The 24,039-nt window shown below is 43.8% G+C and overlaps 1 protein-coding gene across 7 annotated transcripts in view; it reads right to left on the bottom strand.

Annotated features, from left to right (window-relative positions):
• Positions 1-3,079: 3,079 nt before the first annotated feature.
• The window catches only part of LOC140597384 (piwi-like protein 1), a 28,133-nt gene continuing 7,173 nt past the window's right edge, over positions 3,080-24,039 (bottom strand). For 2 of the 7 annotated variants that reach the window (XM_072745648.1, XM_072745645.1), the window contains 12 exons: positions 22,275-22,401; positions 21,945-22,062; positions 21,454-21,568; positions 20,792-20,979; positions 19,565-19,637; positions 17,250-17,450; positions 17,007-17,110; positions 14,315-14,385; positions 13,760-13,916; positions 10,941-11,155; positions 5,784-5,912; positions 3,080-3,228 (listed from right to left, as the gene is read on the bottom strand). In XM_072745648.1, coding sequence (XP_072601749.1) covers positions 11,089-11,155; positions 13,760-13,916; positions 14,315-14,385; positions 17,007-17,110; positions 17,250-17,450; positions 19,565-19,637; positions 20,792-20,979; positions 21,454-21,568; positions 21,945-22,062; positions 22,275-22,401 — 1,221 coding nt within the window. In that variant the 3' untranslated portion in view covers positions 3,080-3,228; positions 5,784-5,912; positions 10,941-11,088. Of the gene's footprint in view, positions 3,229-5,783; positions 5,913-10,940; positions 11,156-12,106; positions 13,917-14,314; positions 14,386-17,006; positions 17,111-17,249; positions 17,451-19,564; positions 19,638-20,791; positions 20,980-21,453; positions 21,569-21,944; positions 22,063-22,274; positions 22,402-24,039 lie in introns of those variants that run through there. The other 5 variants (XM_072745647.1, XM_072745649.1, XM_072745650.1 and 2 more) reach the window with 5 other exon arrangements.

Consider the following 24,039-nt stretch of genomic DNA (forward strand, 5'->3'; position numbering starts at 1 on the left):
ACAAAACAGGAGACACACCGAACTCTGGGAAGTGAACAAGGGGTAGTGGAAGGAGAGGTGGGCGGGCGGTTGGGGCGACTGGGTGATGGGCACTGATGGGCGCACTTGGCGGGATGAGCACTGGGTGTTATGCTATATGCTGGCAATTTGAGCTCCAATAAAAAAATGTAAAAACAGAAAACATTTTGCTAATACTTAACACGGACTAGTATGTCCAAATGTTACCTCACAACCCCTCCCATGAAATCTGACCAAATTAGAGTTCTCAATGCGATTTCACAATTTTGGCCACAAACTAATGACTGACCTTTCAAGTTAAGATGTGGACACATGAAACATAAAGAATACGGCTTAGGAGGTCTGTCTCTACGATGGCACCCCGAGCAAAACTGAATAATGATTCTGTTTTGCGTGTGTGGAGAGAGCAAAAGAGCAAGTGTAAGGAGGAGAGGGGCAGAGGGAAAGGAAGAGAGAATACGAAGCAGGCTCCATGCTGAATATGGGTGAATCTGATAACCTTGAGGTCATGACCGGAGCTGAAACCCAGGAGGCAGAGACTTAGCTGACAGAAACACCCAGGTGCCCCTAGGACAAGATTTCTTGAGGCTATTATTTAATGAATCAATTTTCATGTTACCCTCCGGCCTGTCGTCTGTTGGCTGAACTCTTCTGTTTCGGCGGATTGCAAAGAGCTTTCGCCGTGCTCCTGGGCAGATGTACCCAGGTTGTCTGCTATATTCAGGTTCGGTTGTTATCACAGCAGCTCCTGGGAAATAAATGGACATAGAAAGAGCTGTTGACTGACAGGTTGTTGTTAGAAGAGCCTCGAAAATTAAGGAGTCAATCCCATTTACAACTGCACCCAAAAGCATAAGCTACCCGGGAATAAACCTAACCAAAGAGGTAAAGGATCTGTACCCTAAACACCACAGAACGTTCCTGAAAGAAATCGAGGAAGGCATCAAGAGAAGGAAAAAGGTTCCATGCTCATGGAGAGGAAGAATTAATATTGTGAAAATGTCCATGCTACCCAGGGCAATTTACACATTTCACGCAATCCCTAACAAAATACCGGGGACTTTCTTCAGAGAGTTGGAACAAACCATCTTAAGATTCTAGTGTGGAACCGGAAAAGACCCCAAAGAGCCAGGGGACTATTCAAAACGAAGGCCACAGCTGGGGGCATCACGAGGCCCGATTCCAGGTTGTACTACAAAGCCGTGGCCATCGAGACAGTGTGGTAGTAGCACAAACACAGACCCATAGATCAATGGAACCGAGTAGCGCATCCAGAAGTGGACCCTCAACTTTATGGTCAACTAATATTCGCGAAAGCTGGAAAGACTATCCCTGGATAAAGACAGTGTCTTCCATAAAGGGTGCTGGGAACACTGGACATCCACATGCAGAAGAAGGAAGCTAGACCATTCTCTGACACGACACACAGGGAAAAACTCAAAAAGCATGAACGATCTAAATGTGAGACAAGAATCCATCCAAATCCGAGAGGCGAACAGAGGCAACACCGTTTTTCAACTTGGCCACAGCAACATCTCGCAAGATACGTCCGCCAAGGCAAGAGAAACAAAAGCAACGAGGAATTATTGGGACTTCAGCCAGATCGAAAGCTCCTGCGCAGCAAAAGAAACAGTCCACAAAAGTAAAAGACAACCTACAGAACGGGAGAAGATACTTGCAAACGACCGCTCAGTCAAAGGGCTGGTGTCCAAGATCTCTAAAGAACATACTCAACTCAAGAGCAGAGAAACAAACAATCTGATCATGAAACGGGCAGAAGACCCGAACAGAAATCCCACAGGGGAAGACAGAGACACGGCCAACAAGCACATGAGAACATGGCCCGCATCACTGGCCATCAGGAAACTACAGATCCAAATCCCCATGAGATACCACTTCACACCGGCGGGAATGGGGAAAAGTCACGAGACAGGAAACAACAAATGTTGGAGAGGACGCGGACAAGGGGGAACCCTCTTGCACTGTAGGTGGGAATGTGAACAGGTGCAGCCACTCCGGAAAACTGTGTGGAGGTTCCTCAAAGAGTTAAGAACAGATCTTCCCTCCAGCCCAGCAATGGCACTGCTGGGGATTCACCCCAAAGCTGAAGATGCGGTGAAATGCGGGGACACCTGCACCCCGAAGTTTATGGCAGCAATGTCCACAATAGCCAAACTGTGGAAGGTGCCTCGGGGTCCATCGAGAGATGAATGGATAAAGAAGATGTGGTCCACGGCTACAATGGAATATTACTCAGCCGTGAGAAACGACAAATACCCACCATTAGCTCCGACGTGGATGCACCTGGAGGGACTTATGCTGAGTGAAATAAGTCCATCGGAAAAGGACAAACTTGATATGGTCTCATTCATTTGGGGAATATAAAAACTAGTGAAAGGCAATAAAGGGAATGGGGAAAATGAAGGAAAATATCAGTGAGGGTGACAAAACAGGAGACACACCGAACTCTGGGAAGTGAACAAGGGGTAGTGGAAGGAGAGGTGGGCGGGCGGTTGGGGCGACTGGGTGATGGGCACTGATGGGCGCACTTGGCGGGATGAGCACTGGGTGTTATGCTATATGCTGGCAATTTGAGCTCCAATAAAAAAATGTAAAAACAGAAAACATTTTGCTAATACTTAACACGGACTAGTATGTCCAAATGTTACCTCACAACCCCTCCCATGAAATCTGACCAAATTAGAGTTCTCAATGCGATTTCACAATTTTGGCCACAAACTAATGACTGACCTTTCAAGTTAAGATGTGGACACATGAAACATAAAGAATACGGCTTAGGAGGTCTGTCTCTACGATGGCACCCCGAGCAAAACTGAATAATGATTCTGTTTTGCGTGTGTGGAGAGAGCAAAAGAGCAAGTGTAAGGAGGAGAGGGGCAGAGGGAAAGGAAGAGAGAATACGAAGCAGGCTCCATGCTGAATATGGGTGAATCTGATAACCTTGAGGTCATGACCGGAGCTGAAACCCAGGAGGCAGAGACTTAGCTGACAGAAACACCCAGGTGCCCCTAGGACAAGATTTCTTGAGGCTATTATTTAATGAATCAATTTTCATGTTACCCTCCGGCCTGTCGTCTGTTGGCTGAACTCTTCTGTTTCGGCGGATTGCAAAGAGCTTTCGCCGTGCTCCTGGGCAGATGTACCCAGGTTGTCTGCTATATTCAGGTTCGGTTGTTATCACAGCAGCTCCTGGGAAATAAATGGACATAGAAAGAGCTGTTGACTGACAGGTTGTTGTTAGAAGAGCCTCGAAAATTAAGGAGTCAATCCCATTTACAACTGCACCCAAAAGCATAAGCTACCCAGGAATAAACCTATCCAAAGACGTAAAGGATCTGTACCCTAAACAACACAGAACGTTCTTGAAAGAAATCGAGGAAGGCATAAAGAGAAGGAAAAAGGTTCCATGCTCATGGAGAGGAAGAATTAATATTGTGAAAATGTCCATGCTACCCAGGGCAATTTACACATTTCACGCAATCCCTATCAAAATACCGGGGAGGGATCCCTGGGTGGCGCAGCGGTTTGGCGCCTGCCTTTGGCCCAGGGCGTTATCCTGGAGACCCGGGATCGAATCCCACGTCAGGCTTCCGGTGCATGGAGCCTGCTTCTCCCTCTGCCTGTGTCTCTGCCTCTCTCTCTCTCTGTGACTATCATAAATAAATTAAAATTAAAAAAACAAAAACAAAAACAAAAAAAAAAACCCCAGAAAACCCCAAAATACCGGGGACTTTCTTCAGAGATTTGGAACAAACCATCTTAAGATTCTAGTGTGGAACCGGAAAAGACCCCAAAGAGCCAGGGGACTATTCAAAAAGAAGGCTACAGCTGGGGGCATCACAAGGCCCGATTTCAGGTTGTACTACAAAGCCGTGGCCATCAAGACAGAGTGGTAGTGGCACAAAAACAGACCCATAGCTCAATGGAACCGAATAGCGAATCCAGAAGTGGACCCTCAACTTTATGGTCAACTAATATTCGAGAAAGCAGGAAAGACTATCCCTGGATAAAGACAGTCTCTTCAATAAAGGGTGCTGGGAACACTGGACATCCACATGCAGAAGAAGGAAGCTAGACCATTCTCTGACACCACACACAAAGATAAACTCAAAAAGGATGAAAGATCTAAATGTGAGACAAGAATCCATCCAAATCCGAGAGGTGAACAGAGGCAACACCGTTTTTCAACTTGGCCACAGCAACATCTCGCAAGATACGTCCGCCAAGGCAAGAGAAACAAAAGCAACAAGGAATTATTGGGACTTCAGCCAGATCGAAAGCTCCTGCGCAGCAAAAGAAACAGTCCACAAAAGTAAAAGACAACCTACAGAACGGGAGAAGATACTTGCGAACGACCGCTCAAAGGGCTGGTGTCCAAGATCTCTAAAGAACATACTCAACTCAAGAGCAGAGAAACAAACAATCCGATCGTGAAACGGGCAGAAGACCCGAACAGAAATCTCACAGGGGAAGACAGAGACACGGCCAACAAGCACATGAGAACATGGCCCGCATCGCTGGCCATCAGGAAACTACAGATCCAAACCCCCATGTGATACCACCTCACACCAGTGGGAATGGGGAAGTCACAAGACAGGAAACAACAAATGTTGGAGAGGACGCGGACAAGGGGGAACCCTCTTGCACTGTAGGTGGGAATGTGAACTGGTGCAGCCACTCCGGAAAACTGTGTGGAGGTTCCCCAAAGAGTTAAGAACAGATCTTCCCTCTGGCCCAGCAATTGTACTGCTGGGGATTCACCCCAAAGCTGCAGATGTGGTGAAACGCGGGGACACCTGCACCCCGATGTTTATGGCAGCAATGTCCACAATAGCCAAACTGTGGAAGGAGTCTCGGAGTCCTTCGAGAGATGAATGGATAAAGACGATGTGGTCCACGGCTACAATGGAATATTACTCAGCCGTGAGAAACGACAAATACCCACCATTTGCTCCGACGCGGACGCACCTGGAGGCACTTATGCTGAGTGAAATAAGTCCATCGGAAAAGGACAAACTTGATATGGTCTCATTCATTTGGGGAATATAAAAACTAGTGAAAGGCAATAAAGGGAATGGCGAAATGAGGGAATATATCAGTGAGGGTGACAAAACAGGAGACACACCGATCTCTGGGAACTGAACAAGGGGTAGTGGAAGCGGAGGTGGGTGGGTAGTTGGGGCGACCGGGTGATGGGCACTGATGGGGGCACTTGGCGGGATGACCACTGAGTGTTATGCTATAAGCTGGCAAATTGAACTCCAATAAAAAAATGTAAAAACAGAAAACATTTTGCTAAAACTTAACACGGACTAGTATGTCCAAATGTTAGCTCACAACCCCTCCCATGAAACCGGACCAAATTAGGGTTCTCAATGCGATTTCACAATTTTGGCCACAAACTAATGACTGACCTTTCAAGTTAAGATGTGGACACATGAAACATAAAGAATACGGCTTAGGAGGTCTGTCTCTACGATGGCACCCCGAGCAAAACTGAATAATGATTCTGTTTTGCGTGTGTGGAGAGAGCAAAAGAGCAAGTGTAAAGAGGAGAGGGGCAGAGGGAAAGGAAGAGAGAATATGAAGCAGCCTCCATGCTGAATATGGGTGAATCTGATGACCTTGATGTCATGACCAGAGCTGAAACCCCGGTGGCAGAGACTTAGCTGACAGAAACACCCAGGTGCCCCTAGGACAAGATTTCTTGAGGCTATTATTTAATGAATCAATTTTCATGTTACCCTCTGGGATCTCTGTTTGGGAGTCCAGTTCCCTGCTTCGGTAGAGGGTGTATATTTTCAGCTGTTGTTGAGGGCGGAGGTCTCCAGATTGTGTGCTAGGTTCTGTTCCTGTGGTTTCCACAGCAGATCCTGGGAAATAAATGGACATAGAAAGAGCTGTTGACTGACAGGTTGTTGTTAGAAGAGCCTCGAAAATTAAGGAGTCAATCCCATTTACAACTGCACCCAAAAGCATAAGCTACCCAGGAATAAACCTATCCAAAGACGTAAAGGATCTGTACCCTAAACAACACAGAACGTTCCTGAAGGAAATCGAGGAAGGCATAAAGAGAAGGAAAAATGTTCCATGCTCATGGAGAGGAAGAATTAATATTGTGAAAATGTCCATGCTACCCAGGGCAATTTACACATTTCACGCAATCCCTATCAAAATACCATGGACTTTCTTCAGAGAGTTGGAACAAACCATCTTAAGATTCTAGTGTGGAACCGGAAAAGACCCCAAAGAGACAGGGGACTTTTCAAAATGAAGTTCATAGCTGGGGGCATCACAATGCCAGATTTTTGGTTGCTCTACAAAGCCGTGGCCATCAAGACAGTGTGGTTGTGGCACAAAAACAGACCCATAGATCAATGGAACCAAATAGCGAATCCAGAAGTGGACCCTCAACTTTATGGTCAACTAATATTCGGGAAAGCAGGAAAGACTCCCCCTGGAAAAAAAACAGTCTCTTCAATAAATGGTGCTGGGAATATTGGACATCCACATGCAGAAGAAGGATCCCAGGCCATTCTCTGACATCACACACAAAGATAAACTCAAAAAGGATGAAAGATCTAAATGTGAGACAAGAATCCATCCAAATCCGAGAGGCGACGAGAGGCAACACCCTTTTTCAACTTGGCCACAGCAACATCTCGCAAGATACGTCCGCCAAGGCTAGAGAAACAAAAGCAACAAGGAATTATTGGGACTTCACCCAGATCGAAAGCTTCTGCATAGCAAAAGAAACAGTCCACAAAAGTAAAAGACAACCTACAGAACGGGAGAAGATATTTGCAAACGACCGCTCAGATAGCGCGCTCTTATCCAAGGTCTATAAAGAACATACTCAACTCAAGAGCAAAGAAACATACAATCTGATCATGAAACCGGGAAAAGACACCCACAGAAATTTCACAGAGGAAGACAGAGACTCGGCCAACAAGCACATGAGAAGATGCCCCGCATCGCTGGCCATCAGAGAACTACAGATCCAAACCACAATTAGATACCACCGCACACCAGTGATAATGGGGAAAAGTCACAAGACAGGAAACCACAAATGTTGGAGAGGATGCGGACAAAGGGGAACCCTGTTGCACTGTAGGTGGGAATGTGAACTGGTGCAGTTGTTAGAAGAGCATTGAAAATGAGTGATAACCTTATCAGAGGTCAAACTTTGATCTTATTACTGGTGATTTGCCTTGCAGAGAAACCTGAGTGAGCATGCAATGCAGAAAGGCTTTGGAGTTGCCATATGCTTAAGGTTCCTGAGAATATAAACTGATAAATTGTCAATGAAACACAATGTGGAGTCTCACCCCTCCAAATATTTAAAAAGGTCTGACGTATATTCTTGCAATCTGAGTTTTGGCAAGTAGTTCAGAAAATATTGAAAGCTGAATTTCGCAGAGATTCTGCACAGTGTTTTCAGCACCTTTCAGCACACCCAAAAAAAAGAAACAACTTCATGTCCATTGATGAACAAAAGGATAAAAAGATTAGTCTATCTCTACAATGAAATATTATCGCAAGTTAAGAGGAAGGAAACCTCAAGAATTGTGATGACATGCATGGCCATGTAAATTAAATACTGCATGATGGCACTTATATGTGCACCTGGCACAGTCAACACACAGCATCAGGAAAGAGAATAGGAGCTAGAAGGAGGTACAAAGGGGGAAATGTTGCTGATCGGATACAAAGCTTCAATGATACAAATTCAATGTGTTCTGGAATTCTATCTGCAACCAAGGGCCTGTCATAAGCAACGCCGTATTATATGCTTGAAATCAGGAAGAGATTAGAGGATATCAAATGCCCTTACTGTCAAAGAACAACAAGAAATTCGCTAGCAGACACTGTGTGGGGACATACCTTTCTTTTGATGAGACAATATGCAAAACAGAACAACATAGTCATTGAGAACACAGTGAATAGTGTTGACGACTTGCCAAAAATTACAATACTGATGAGGAAGGGGTCTGAGACAGGACATGAGTTGGTTCCCTGGGGAGAGAGGTCCCTGAACACTTGAGATCTGCCTAGGGTCCCGGAGATCATGCTCTGAACCCCTGAACCAAGGGCTGTCTCTTTCTCAAATCCTCCTGCCCTAAGTTCCCTGTGCAAGACATTCCACAACAAGGGGGACTGCCTGAGCCAAGAGTAAAGTTCACATCCTAACGCAGCCATCCACCTCCCGGTTTCAATCCCTCACCCAAAACACAAAGCAGTTGCCCCCAAGTCAAGCTCTTGGAAATGGCAACGGGAAGCCCAACTGTGGTTATCTTCCCCCAGCGCTCACACTGCCATCTGGTTCCCATAAAGCCTTCCTGGGCACCAGTGGACTTGCCCTCAGTGACCAGTGGACTTCTCCCAAGCGGACTCACAACCCAGGATTTTCCAAACATACTGTCCCATGAGGGCTCTGCCAAGAAGTAGCTTCTCTTCAACTGACCAAACATGTTGAACAGTTAATGTGAATTCATGACATTCAAGCATGTTTTAGGCCTCAGGGTGAATGTGTTATTAGACAAACTACCACACGTGTGTCATCATTTTTTTTTCCTTAAGACGGCTGCATGCTCAACATAGACTAGACACATGACTCTAGATCAAGAGTCGCATTCTCCACTAATGAGCCAGCCGGGCAGTCTCCACTCTGCTTCCAATTCTTATTGTATTTTATGTGTGCCATGGCCTGAGGTCAGACCATGCCATGACACTGATGGTCGGGCACTGGTCAGCTCTGTATCTCAGCTGTACAAGCAAATAGCAATGAGCAGGGAATGGATACCAAGCTAACCATAACCTGGCCCTTGAGTCTGATCTTCATTGTCCCAGGGGTAGGCTCTCATTTCACCATTACTAGCACTCATCATACAGACAATGCCATCATATACCATGAAAGAAACTCCTCGATTCTCAGCGGATCGAGGTCACGTGCTCAGCACTGACAGACTTTGACCAGGTTATCTAATGGTGCCTCCAAACCCTCAGAATCTGCAAACCGACCACAACCATGGCTTTGCACCTACCACTATCATAGCTTTAAGCTGACCATAATCATGCTTTAACTGACCAGAACTATGACTTGGAATTGACCAGCCTCCTATGTCCTTTTCCTACTAGTGACTATGGCAGGATCTGTACCACCACGGCTCAAGAGCTTCCCTGGGCTATGTAAGCATGGAGGTGACCTCATAATGGTAGACAGTGCTGAGATTTCCCTTTGCACAGGTCCTTTCTGACATACAGATGCACAGTAACCAATGACTCCATGCCTGAGTCATCATTTCAGTTTAGTTCACTAATTAGAATATGAGTTTTGGGACTCTAAGCTTGGATTCATATCCTGGCTCCTTAATTCAGAGTTCATGAACTTCATCACTGTGTCTCTGTTTCCCCACCTGAGGAGGAGGGAGTGTCAACAAAACATCACATATGTGTTTGATGAGCATTGAATGAACAAAGGTATGGATAGTGATCAGGAAGGTTAAGTAGAAGCTAAATATCCTGTCTGACATCTCACATTTCCCAAGTTCCAGAGCTGGATTGAACCCTGGGAATCTGACTTCCCAGACCATTGCCTTGTAACGCAAACTGGCTTTGCCTAAATACAAGTATTTTACCTTAACACCATTTAGTATTCACAGAATTAGAGGCCTTGAGAAAAAAAAAAAAAAAGCTATTTGCTTCCTCCCCGAATATACTCTTGGGACTCTTGATCTATCCTGACTATCCTGCATGACGTTCCAATTCCTGAGTCATGATCAGCACATCAAATGTGATGCATAGTAGTGTGCAGGAAAGTAGAGTCACTAGTATCAACTCTTGTGTTTTAAAACGTGTGAGACAAGGTCACTGTGCATTAATTATTCCTCACACTAATATACGTGCCTCAAAACAGTGCCTGGTGACCTTGGCATGTCCTCGGATAAACCACAGCTTAGCTTTTGGACAGAGTTCTGGAGGGCAGTTTAGGAGAACTGAGTAAGACGTTATATGAAAACAACTCTAATGAAGTCTCTGTTTTCAAGCGACATTCCTAGGTGCAAATGCTTCCCATTCTCCACATCTGTAAAATTTACTTTCTCTACTCAAGTGTGTGCATCACCTATTTTTCTTTGAGAATGACTAATAAGTGTTTACATGGTTATCTCTCAGTCATTAGTTTATTAACCAATTATCCACGCAAGTAGAAAGACTGGCTATTTGTTGCATACCTGAGAATAATATTATATATTCACCATGCTTACACCTTAAGAGGGGAGGAATGGGATGAGGGATAGCATAAAATTGATCTCTCTATAAAGTGTAATTTTGGAAAATGCCCAAAGGGTAACAGGAAATGTGTGTTTGGGGCATAAATGGAATCAGAGACACTCATTCACAGGCTGACTTTTGGGCAACCATTCAGATGAAGGTAGCAACGTGCCCCTGCAAATACGGAACTCGATCCCCATTTTGGGAAAAAACGCAAGGAAGACATTGTAAAGCATTGATAAACAATGACAAGTATCCTCCATATCAACTGGATTCACACTTAATTTCTGAAATGAATACTTTGAATATGTAATTTTGGACACTAACAAAACCTGAAAATAGACGTGGCCATATTTCCCCCTGTGAGGTCCTTCGTGATGACAAATGAGGGCTGCAGGATATAATAGGGAGTAAGACATTTTTTCAAAACGGAGGCACAATATTCAAGGCAGTTAGATTGGCAGAATAACGAAAAACAGAAATGGAGCAATAGAACAAACGAAAACGCGTACATATAACTCTGCATGACAATTTGGGGAGAGGAAACTCTAAACAATGAGAAATATAGTCAGAGAAAGAGTTAACCATCCAGTTGGTAGCAAAGAGCATTCAGATCTTTAGGAACATACCATCGCAGTGTAAAGAATTGAGATTGCCCATTGTCACAACGCCAGGTAGAGAGCTGATCACCTCCTCACTCCTCACTCACTCAGCTCAAAGAGTGATAGGTGGGAAGAAAGGCAGAGGTGTTTCCCGTCACCATGGCAACGTGTATCCTCATAGTGCTTTCAAAGTGAATGCAGCTGCACAGCAACCAACTTCTGCTCTGTAGACAGGGGTGCATCTGGGGAGACAAGGGTGGTATTTGAGAGGAGACACTTTGTATCACAAAGTGTTAGATAAGTAGAGTTTGTATCATAAACTCTATTTTAAGCTGCCTGAGGACCCTCGCACTGTTTTCCAGAGTGGCTGCTCCAGTTTCCTTCCCATCAGCAGGGCCGGAAGGTTCCCCTTTCTCCCTTTCTCCACATCCTTGCTAACGTTAGTTGTTAAATTTAGCCATTCTCACCAGTGTAACGTGGTACCTCATTGTGCTTTTGAATTGTATTTTCCTGTTCACAGGTGTTGTGGAGCATTCTTTCCCGTGCCTTTTGGCCACGTGTAGGTCCTCTTTCGAGAAATGTCTGCCCCTTTGCTCTGTCCGTTTCTCAAGTAATATTAAAATATGTCATTAGGGGCGCCTGGGTGGCTCAGCGGTTTGGTGCCTGCCTTTGGCCCAGGGCCTGATCTTGGAGACCCGGAATCGAGTCCCATGTTGGGCTCCCTGCATGGAGCCCGCTTCTCCCTCTGCCTGTGTCTCTTCCTCTCTCTCTGTCTCTCATGAATAAATAAATAAATAAAATCTTTTTAATAAAATACATCATTAAAATATAAAAGTTAAAATAAATAAATAAATAAATAAATAAATAAATATATAAATAAATAAATAAAATATAAAAGTTAAAAAAGAAAAGATTCCAAAAAGAAGACTTGATAAAACAAGAAACTAGGTGAGATGAGAATAAAGGAAAAAATAGAGGATGACTGTATCTTGAAAGAAAACCGAATCATACAAGGAAAACCTTGAGTTGCTGTGCTATGTTCCCCAGTGCTGGAGGTTCCACTTCTGTTTGGTCAGGAAATGTGCTGGTCACCTGTCCTTCCAGCTGATCCTCCCAGGAAGGGCCTGCTGCACAGATTCTCAGGTGTGTGTGCCTGGGTGGTGTTGCACCGACCTTGTCAGGGGGCCAGGCTGTTTGCTCTGTGAGGGTTTTGTTCCCTGAAACCTTTCATGTCTTTTTGGGGGGGTGAGAGGCAAAAAGACCACACCCCGATCTCCAGCCCCAGAGATGAGCGATGTGGTGATTGACCAATCTGCAGACTCCGATGGTGCCTGCCTACTCCATTTCTCCCCTAGGGGACCTGGGGGGACGTGGAAATGTGCAATGTTTAGGTTTCCTCAGGCAGTCTTTGCCGCTCTTGCCCTCCCCCCCTCTTCCTGGAGGAACGGGAGGTGTGTCCCTTTCTGTGGTTGCTGGCCCCCCACAAGGAGAACGTTCAACCGGGCCAATGCTGACCCACTCTGCCTCTCCCAGAGGAAGGTGCAGGCTGTGTTCCAGGCCCTTGTATGGACCCAACGTGGACGGGGGTCACCTGGCCCGGCGGGAGATCGTGGTTGATGGCACCACAAACTGAACATTCTCGCAGGCTTGCTCATCTGAAGCCATTTCCCTGAACCAGTACTTGGGAACTCTGCTGGCTCAGGCACCTGGATGCTTTCTGGCCTCCAGGAATATTGAGACCCGGCCACCCTGCACTGACCTGTGGTTCTGCACCCTTTCACCAATGAGTCCCTTTCAGGCAGGGACATCTCTAGAGGAGCACACTTTGAAGGGCCCAGATTTGAACTTTCACTTTCCTAAAGTTGGCTTACACGTGCTCCCTCCCCCACCCCACCCATTATCCTCTGATATATCCCTTTCCGTTTTACTTCTCCACACTCCACTTCATTTTTTCACTTTTCTATTTGTAGACTCAGCCATTCTTGCTTACAACTCGGCTTGATTTCATTGGTGTTCAGGATGGCTTGATAGTTATGTAGCTAATTTTGGGGGACCAGCTGACATGAGGACCTCTACTCTGCTATCTTCCATCCATCTGAAATTTGTTGTTGTTTTTTTTTTTTAACGGGCCTAATCCAAACTGATTCAGGAGGTTAGTCCATGAAACCTGTCATTCCCCAAAATTCAAGTTTGTTTTTCAAATAAAGTCAGCTTTATTTAGGATCACGCAAACTACTTGAAGCACCACACACACAGGATTCCTTCAGAAGAATCTGTGGAAGGTATAGTCCCCCCACACACCAACTTTACTGTCCTAGCTCCATGAGCTTGACCTAAGCAGTAAGAGAGGTTTCTATTTACAGCCACTCACATCTTAGGGGGAGGAACTTCCTCACAAGGTTGGGGCTGCTCCTATCTGTGGTGGGAACCAGGCCCCAGTGACAAGCAGAGGAGGCAGAGGAGAGGCATTCCCCAGCCCCAGGACCTACAAAACTCCAGAATAAAGAAGTTGCCTAAACACAAACCATCACCAGGCTGTGTTTATGGATTTTAATAAGTACCTGACCTTAACAAGCCCTCCTACATCAAGGCTTGCAGGGAGATTAGAAAAAAAGGAACAGGTTCTTAGGCGGTTCCATGGGGGAGAACACAATCAGGAACGTTTTAGTTCTGCTCTGTCCTCTGACTTGGGTGTGGACCAGAAAGTCAAAGAATGAATTCCCCATCCAGCAACTGATGCCCTCTGTGCCATGTTCTCTCTCTTAATTCACAGATCATAACTGTGATATTCCTTTCAGAGACTGAAATGTAGAGTTTACAAAATCTGCACTTTACAATTTATATACCCAGAGTCTTTAGGGTACACAGATCTTAAGGAGGACTCAATCTGTGGGACTTCATGATCCATCAGTGCTTGAAGCTGACCATCCCCAACTCCATCCCGATACACAATGATAGCTTGTGGTAGAAACTGATTATGTTTACACCAGAGCTTCAGGGCAGCTGGAAGGAAACCAGAAACATGGGTGAATAAGCCGTAACTCAGAACCAACTGGCCACTGCTATTTGTAACAGCTTCTAGGTTCATGTTCTTTCAATCCTGTAGCCTCCAGGACACATTCACTGCCTTTTGGTCTTCACGTGAGCTCAGCATTTCTCAACAGCACCACTACAGAAATTCTGAGCCAGATAATTCTTTGTGGGGGCAGAATGGGTGTTGCTGTCTTCTGTAGCATGCCTGGTCTCTACCCGCTAGTTGGAGGCCAGTAGCACCTCCATCCCAGCTGTTACAATGGAGCGCATCTCTAGGCATTGCCAGACGTCTCCGGGGGGACAGTGTGTTCACTTGCAGACAACTACCCAGATGGAGTCAGGCACACCAATCTTGATGGGACACTAACCTTCCAAGCAGGTTTTAAGCCCGTTCACAAGCTCCTGCCCCGATTCCTGGAAAATGCACTGAGAGAACCACCTTGTTTGGAGAAAAATAAGCTGTCAGTTTGAGATAGGAGTCTTAAAAATTCCCTTATTTTTCATCCTGAGTTAATCTAGGACCTCTGGTGGCGGGGAGGGGGGAGTCACTATGAGTAGCTGAAGATCCAATCAGGAATCCATTCTTTGATGCCTCTGCAGAGATCGAAGCATTGGTCTCTTCCAGTACCCTAGGCATTTATTAAAATTGTGAATGCACACAAATAGGAATATGGAAGCATTCACTAACATTGGTACAAATTACACGCACTTTCAATGTGCAGGACTACTGCCGTCTCATGGTGGACACCCAAAATAAATAGCCAGTGTTCCTGGAGATTCCTGCTTCCAAGCTGAGGTCTTAAAAAAATGGTTCATCCATAATCATGCTTTATGGGAACCACCTGCTTTGGAGCAGTAATTTTTACTTGACCACTTCCCAACAGATCAAGCAATACTGGTCTCAAGTTTCTATCCCCTGTTTTTTTAATTGCTTCAAACTATTGCAATGACCTGACATGATATAATACATTTGTCTGCTTTTTTTCCCCAGAATTTACAGTCTACAAGATGAAATCATGGTATGTTCAAATGCTGAGAACAGAGCAGTGGAAATGTTGTGCCAAAAAGCAAGGGTTCGCCCTTTCATGAAGATGGCGCCGAAGGTGAAGAAGGAAGCCCCTGCCCCTCCCAAAGCTGAAGCCAAAGAAAAGGCTTTGAAAGCTAAGAAAGTGGTGAAAGGCGAGCAGTCACAAAAAAAAAAAAAAAAGATCTGCACGTCACCTACATTCCGATGACCCAAGACCCCGTGTCTCCAAAGGCAGCCCAAATATCCTCGAAAGAGAGCCCCCAGGAGAAACAAGCTTGATCACTATGCCATCAAGTTCCCCTTAACTACTGAGTCAGCCATGAAGAAAATAGAAGACAACAATACACTTGTGCTCATTGTGGATGTCAAGGCCAATAAGCACCAGATAAAACAGGCTGTAAAGAAGCTCTATGACACTGATGTGGCGAAGGTCAACACCTTGATCAGGTCTGATGGAGAGAAGAAAGCATATGTTCGACTGGCTCCTGATTATGAGCTTTGGATGTTGCCAACAAAATTGGGATCATCTAAACTGAGTCCAGCCAACTATAAATCTAAATATAAATTTTTTCACCATAAAAAAAAGCAAGGGTTCAAAATTATTTATGAACTGGATGAAATCATTTGGGAAATATAAAAATTAATGAAAGGGAATAAAGGGAAAGGAGAGAAAATGAGTGAAAATCTCAGTGAGGGTGACAAAACATGAGAGACACCTAACTCTGGGAAACGAGGGGTAGTGGAAAGGGAGGTGGGTGGGGGTTGGGGTGACTGGGTGATGGGCACTGAGGGGACACTTGGCGGGATGAGCACTGGGTGTTCTATGTTGGCAAATTGAACTCCAATTTAAAAGAATTAAAAATTTAAAAATGAACCGAATGAGAGCTTAATTTCTTTCCATGATTGAAACATTATTTTCCACATGCCCTCCCACCATAAAAGCAAACCAATATTATATTAAACTAGAACTGGAACTAGACTGGAATAATTGATGCCATTCATGAAAATAAAAATGGACCCCCTTAAAGAATACTCTGTAATTATACCAAGGGGGCTAGTAAATCCTCAGGAAGCATAACAGTGATTGGTGATGGTCATACACATGCTAATGCTCAAGAAACTAAACTGAAGAATGTGCAAACTCCTTTGAAGGTAGGTTCTACTCTAAGCACAGAAAACAAAAGTATCCCTGGAGCAAGGGAGAAGCATGAGATATGGAAGCATATGTTCTTCGGCAGATCCATTACATATAGATCTGTGAAGAGCAGATCCTGTACCTATAGGCTTCTGATTGTATTCCTAGGTCTGTCTTCCCCATGTGGGGCCTGAGTCCTTCCCCGTGTGTTAATGGGGAGACTCACTGATCATCAGAGCCCCCAGTGAGCAGAAATCTAACGCTTGGAATCTGTGACTATTGTATCGCCCCTGTGATTATGTCCTATGTCACAGTTGGCTTTAGGGAAGATTTTCCAGATGGACCTTATCTAATTTCATAACCCCCTGAAAAAGCAAGATAGCAGAAGGGGGAAGAGAGATTTGAAGCAGAACAAGGACTGTGTGCTCTGGGGGAGCAGGGCATTCGAGAAGGAATATGGATGAAGTCCCAGGAGCTGAAACAGGCCTGTAGCTGGCAGCCAGCAAGGAAAGGGGGACCTCTGTCCTTCATCTACCAAAAACAAAAACAAAACAAAAAAAAGATTCTACCACAAGGATGTGCACTTGCAATAGGACCTCAAGCCTCCAGAGGAGAATGTGGCTTGGCCAACATGGCCAACCTGATGGCTGCCTGACAGACCTATGCGCAGACACAGGAGTGTCCTCTTAAGCTGCCATGTTTGTCGTCATCTGTTAAGCAGCAACAGAAAAATGATATAGACCCTTCCACATCAAATGTATTTGGAGCATAACTTTGCCAGAAGAGGAAGAGAATACCCTGCCCATGGCCCTCGTCAACAAACATTAGTTAGGCCCACCTCTCCTGTTTGGTCTACAGCTAGTTGCCATCTACACAATGTCTGCCTACGCCCACTCACTGCGTCAATTCCTGATTGATGCTGGACACGAAGCCTGCAATTGACTTCCGCCGATTTACAGTATCATGGAAACAGTCGATACCAATGAACATCGCATTCTGTAACTGAAATTTTTTAAAAAAGGTAAGACATTGAGTTAGAACACAATAGAAGCACAATTAAGCAACTGCGTTTAAGATGGTTGAGTCTTAAATTCCACTGAACACAAGTGAAATAAAGAGAAGGCAATGAAATCCAACGTACTCCTGTCTCCACCTTCCAGAGGGCTCCTCCCATCTTGCAGTTCATCTGCTGGGCAATCTTTGTCGCAATGGTCATCAGCGTCTGGGGTTTGTCTAAGGTCCGTGCCACGACACACTGGCTTGGGGTCGGACACTTGACACACAGGTATTGTTTTATGCCATCATACAGGTCTTTCTTTTCACTGGACAGCACGCAAAGGACCTTGAAAGAAAGCAACAAGACTACCGAGGACATGAAACCACAGTAATGGGAGAAGTGGATGTCACGTCAAGCAAACTACCTAGGTGGAGGAACAGAGTCTGTTCATTCAATCCACAGCTGGCCCAGGAGGGTAAAGGGTCTGGAATCCCATTCCATTCAATAATGGCGAAGGTGAGCATATGGAAGAAGAAAGAGCCTAGGAGCCAGGCATGGGCAATATGCATGAATCACTTGCACTTGCAAAGTCTTTACGTCCTGGCTATTCTGTTTCTAGGAGTTTATCATGAAGTTGACACAGAGGGTTAACAAGCACAGACTGAAACGTACCATCATCAGGAACGTCACCCCTTACATGATGGGTGCTATGTGAGAGCACTTGCCAAGCATTGTACTTGACTCAGTTAATTCTTCAATAACCTACTGAGATCAAGACTAGTATCCCCATTTTACCCCTAAGCAAATAAGCTCAGGAGTTATGGAAACTGTCTGATGTACAGGCAGCAGGGCAAGATTTCTAACACGTGCTCAGACCTCCAACAGGACATGGGGTCATAAGAAAGAGCAATTACTGTTTGGTTGCTTTCTAACTATAATGGAAGATCCTCAATGTATTATTTCTAACATGATGCTTCTAGGAAGATTTTTTGGGGATAATCCTCAATCAGACTAGGGAAATTCCTTTCTCATTTTAAAAATTTCACATGAATGAATGTGGAATTCTATCAAATGCATTTTGTACTTTTTTTTTTTTTTTACATTTAATCTGCAATTATTTTTCCTATAATTCACCACACTGTTTCTTTTTCTGAAGATTGCATTTCAGGCTTACTGTCACCCTAGGCCCATGGTATTCTACTTTTTTTTTTATGATTTTTAATTTACTTATCTGATAGAGAATGAGAGTTATCACAGGAGGAGAGAAAGAGAAAGAGGCACTGAGCAGGGAGCCTGATATTCTAATATCATTGCTACTTTCAAGTTATTCTTTGGTTTTTGAATGTATATGATTTAATGATTTCTAATTGTAATAGACTGCAGTCAATGTGTGTGTTTGAAAGGACACCAATCCATTATTGGCTTAGGATTTCTCCATGCCTGTTGGGATCACTTAAAGATGAAGGCTAAACTAACTTATAGATATGCTTTTCTTAAAGCACCTAATCTTTTGGGTACAGATTACACACACACACACCTCCATTTATTTATATATACACATATATAAATATACGTATTTATGTATATTTCAATAGCTCAATAAGTCAGGCTTTTAAGTACAATTGCAAAATCTAGATTCTAATTTTTTCTGTGATGATTTCTGAGTATTCAGAGAGTGGTCAGCTAATGCATCCTACAATTTCAGCTTCTGGAATAGCATAGGCCAGTCTCCTCCTAAGAAGAGCTGTTCAAACTGATGAAAACACAGGGACTGTGCCTGTTTGGGGCTCAGGCAGTCTAACAAGGTCATAAAGAGTTATTAGGTTAAGACAGGAAAGAAGTAGGGACCCAGAGAGATGATCTCAGCAATTGAGGCCACTTTCTCCCAAAGTGTTTGCCCACTCTCCAGTGAACATGGCTGAAAGGTCAGAGACCATGAACAGGCTGACAGCCTCAGAGACAGGAAAGGACAGAAATTGAAGACAAGTCCCTGCCAAAGAAAGGGCACTTGAGATTAATTTTGAGTGGTAGACACTCAAGATCTAACAGATGAGATTTATAACACTACAAGGTAAGACAGGAAGCTGCTGTCAATGGGACACCTGAGTGGCTCAGCGGTTTAGCACCTGCCTTTGGCCCAGGGCATGATCCTGGAGTCCTACATCGGGCTCCCTGCATGGAGCCTGCTTCTGTCTCTCCTGTCTCTTTCATGAATAAATAAAATCTTTGTAAAAAAAAAAAAAAAGGGTGGGGGCAGCCCCGGTGGTGTAACGGTTTAGCACCGCCTGCAGCCCAGGGTGTGATCCTGGAGACCCTGGATCGAGTCCCACGTCGTGCTCTCTGCATGGAGCCTGCTTCTCCCTCTGCCTGTGTCTCTGCCTCTCTCTATCTGCATCTGTATGAATAAATAAATAAAATCTGAAAAAAAAAAAAGGAAGTGCTATCAAATAGAAACTTACCATCTGTGTTTTGGAGGAAACATGATTTTCTAAGACGGTTGTATAGGACTGGACTGTATCACTTACTTCAAGCCTAGAAAATAAGTATATATCATCTGTATTCAAAAGTTAAGTATGTAACAAACGTTTTATGCAGCCAATGGAGCACCACATAAAAACAAGGTACAATGTTAAAAAAAAAAAAAAAACTACTTTTAACTAATGGTCATGAAAGATTTACTTATTTGAGCGAGAGCTAAACCGCTGAGCCACTCAGGTGTCCCATTGACAGAGTAAAATCATTAAATCATATACGTTCAAAAACCAAAGAATAACTTGAAAGTAGCAATGATATTAGAATATCAGGCTCCCTGCTCAGTGCCTCTTTCTCTTTCTCTCCTCCTGTGATAGCTCTCATTCTCTATCAGATAAGTAAATTAAAAATCATAAAAAAAAACAGTAGAATACCATGGGCCTAGGGTGACAGTAAGCCTGAAATGCAATCTTCAGAAAAAGAAACAGTTAGTGTGGTGAATTATAGGAAAAATAATTGCAGATTAAATGTAAAAAAAAAAAAGTACAAAATGCATTTGATAGAATTCCACATTCATTCATGTGAAAAGAAATTTTTAAAATGAGAAAGGAATTTCCCTAGTCTGATTGAGGATTATCCCCAAAAAATCTTCCTAGAAGCATCATCATGTTAGAAATAATACTTTGAGGATCTTCCATTATAGTTAGAAAGCAACCAAACAGTAATTGCTCTTTCTTATGACCCCATGTCCTGTTGGAGGTCTGAGCACGTGTTAGAAATCTTGCCCTGCTGCCTGTACATCAGACAGTTTCCATAACTCCTGAGCTTATTTGCGTAGGGGTAAAATGCACACATAAGGGGAGGGGCAGAGAGTGAATCTTAAGCATACTCTCCACTGAGCACCCAGCTGGATCTGAGCCAAAACCAAGAGTCAGATGCTTAACTGACTGAGCCACCCAAGTACCCTGATAAGTTTGTTCTTAAAACAAAAATAAGTTCAATGTTTGGCTTCCTCAGCATGTATCCCAATAGCCACAAACTATATATCCCCAAAGCCTATTTTACAGTTAATTGGAATAGATTAGGCTTTTTTGTTTACAAACCTCCAGGGTTTTAATACAGTGACCAATTCCTATAATTTAATATAATCTGACTCCACTTTACCTCCGATTTGAAGATCGGTTGTTATAGATCTTAATTTCAGCTCTACTTACATTTTTGCCTCTCTCATAGCTGTGCCCATGGTGGGTGTGACTTTCCGTAGACTCTGTACTAAGGATGAGGCCGCTCCATAATTTCTCGTAGGATAGAGTATTAGCCAATGATCTAGTGACTTCACATTGAGTAAGGGTCCACTTCTGGTCTCTCTCGACCAATCTGCAAACTGTGGATGGGAGTCAAACTGGAAGACATAGTATAAGACTTCAATTTTTAAAGAAATACCGACAAAGAGCCTTTCTATTGCAAATTCTTGCTACTTCCTACTGAAACGTTACAATTTTAAACTTTGGTCATAACTGAATTACATACTCTTCCCTTAAGATAGTGGTAAGTAATACTGGGATTCTATCATGGGTTACTCTGGATTGTTTGGATTCTAGCTATTTGACTCTTAAGGATATACTTGGCAGATTGTTTTGCCACGAGAGATGTCCACAACTCCAAACATGGTAAACTATAGAGTTTACTATATGCCAAGGATGTTACATGCTTTCTAACTGAACACCTGCTCGCTCTCCCCTAGAGAAAGGACAAACAGCCCAAGAAGAGAGAGCAGTGAGTTACTGACCTGACTTAGGTCCTCTGCATTATTATTCATTTGGCCCCAAATGACTGCAAGAGTAACTAGAACATGACCATTTTGAAGCTGTCTTACCGCTCTTCTTCCTTGAAAAATTCTTACTTCTTTCAAGATCCTTCCCGAGAAGGACACGAAGTTGGTATCAAATTTCAAATCCCAGAGTTGAAGTTCCCGTTGTACCTCCCTATTTCTGAAAGTTAAAATATTTCCACAGAATAGAACCAAAGGAAATAAGCAAAAATGATGATCCATTTGCAAAATTCTAGTTAATCTAAGATGCCTTGTTGTTTGTCTTCTGTATTGACATGTTGCAGAGAGAGGGTTTCTAGTACTCTGAAATCATGTCCTTACTCTCACATTTGTGCTTAGGGTCTTTCTATTTTGTTCTTCCCCTCCAGACCTCCTCTAACTTTGCATCAATGGAACAAATAGAGTTGTCCCCACAAGAGGTCGTTTTCTTCCAACCTGTTGTTTTTTAGTTGGAGAATCTGAGATATCAAGAGTTCTGCACGGGTCTCATCTTCAGGACACACACACAAAGACACAGAGAGAAGAATAGGACTTACGTTTGTATAGTATTCATCAGTTTCCGTAATTCGTGCTGCCTTCTTTCTGGATCCAACCTCATATGAAGAGCCAAGTCTCTCATCACCCTGTAGTCTTTTCGCATTTTATCTGATAGACCTTTAAAAAGTTAAGAAGATATAGCTAAACAAGCAAGAATAAATATGTATGTGAAGAAGCCTTGATGATTTTATCTGGAAGAGGAAGAGCCAATGGAGAGAACACAGCTCTGGGTCATTATGGAGTACTGTGAAAAGCATGTACTTCTACATCATAACATCTGGGGCTTGAAAGGGGTGGTCTTCTATGAGGACTGCATAAATCTGAAGTACCTGTCAGGTAGCATAGCTCAGGAACCAGCATTATAGGCTTATGGGGTGTGTCCTGTTGGCTCTTTTTCCATTTGCCTTTGCTGATCAACAGTGGCTGAGTTAGGTCAGTAACCTCTGTATTATACTGCTGCTCAAAAGAGGTGAGAAAGAACACTGGTGTGACTGTCAGCAAAGCCTAGTCAAGTCACCTAAATAGGTACAAAAAAGTCTGGATCACCAACAGAGGCCCAGGGGTGTGCTAGGAAGACTATTTCCCCAAGTTTAAGAACACGTTAAAGATACTCTTAATAGTCTCTTAATTTAGATGTCCCAGGGATGACCTCTTTTTTCCTTGTAAGCACACATGGCCCAGGAGAACAAGACTCTCATAAACATTGTGTTGGGGTCACTGTACCAGCCTTCTTTGACTTGCTATAGGTAAATGCAGGACCAAGCCTTGAATTACATATTTCTCACTATAGTACTGCCTTAAAAAATTAAGGATGTAATTAAGAACTTTGAAGAGGATTCCCACATTAATGGGGGACGACAAACCTGGTCACTCCTTGCAGCTGCAATACTACAGCTATTCCAAACATGCCTCCTGCATCATCGAAACTTTTCCGCCAGGAAAAGGCATTTGCCAAGACATTTATCCAGAAGCTCCTATCCCTAGGCTGCAATTCCTGTACAATAAAGTGCCTTTCCTCTCCCACATAAAGTGATGGTCTGTCATAGATCCTTCCATGCTGACCAGTGAGATCCTCATCAGTCACCAGTTAGCCACATGAATTCTGGTGGGATTGGTTAAATATCTTGAGAATGTCAAAGGAGTTCCAGAGACAAGAAGACTTCAAATCCAGTGTTCATGGTGCTTTACCTCTGGAGCTGAACTACTACTTTTAATTCTCTGTAGTTATTTGAAAGGCAGCTGGGATTCACCTCCGTTCCCCTGCTTCTAGAGTCTTAAGGCAGGAGCTTGTGCAAGTATATGTATATACATGTGTGCGGAATCATGGCATCATTTTAGGGCCTCAATCACCACTCCCACCACTGAGACTAGCACAGCCTTTGTACAAGCTGTTCTGTCGAGAACTTTGAGCAACACACTATTAATTCTCATGGCTGTCCTGTGATATCCCATAGGGATCTCCTACAACACCAACTTCTGCATCTCCACAGGAATTTCCTTGTCCCACTTTGCATTACTATGAAAGCTTTTCTGCAAGCCAGGATTGTGCTTTCCTTTTAAGGGCTCATCTATGGATTTCAGGATTTTTCTAGATCTCATGACAATACAACTAGATTGCCATCTGTTATTATACTGAGTTCCCACCAGGACATCCCAAGACTACTCAAGTCATTTCAAAGGTCACCTAAACCAATGACTTTTGAAGTAAAATCTGGAGAATGATCAAGCAAATATCAGCCTGATATCCCTGTCTGCAACTCCATCATAGGCTATGTCAACCCAACAATCCCCAAGCCAGCTCCTCACACAGAATCTCCCATTGCAATAAGTGATGCCAGCCTCCACTCACTTCCTCAGATAAAGCCAGAGACTCCTCTTACCATTACTCACTACATTTGAGCCATCAAAAGTCCTCTTGTCTGCCCCATCCATTCCCTTTCTAATCCAGGTTACCATTATCACTGATCTAAATAGACTTAAGCACCTCCCTACTGGTGTCCCTGCCTCCCTTTTTACCCGCATATTCCCTGTACCCATACATTCCCTGTACATTAGACCCACATCTGTAAAATAAAGTGCCCCATTTCATCTATC

Source organism: Vulpes vulpes, unplaced genomic scaffold, assembly GCF_048418805.1.
Source record: "Vulpes vulpes isolate BD-2025 unplaced genomic scaffold, VulVul3 u000000698, whole genome shotgun sequence".
NCBI lineage: Eukaryota > Metazoa > Chordata > Mammalia > Carnivora > Canidae > Vulpes > Vulpes vulpes.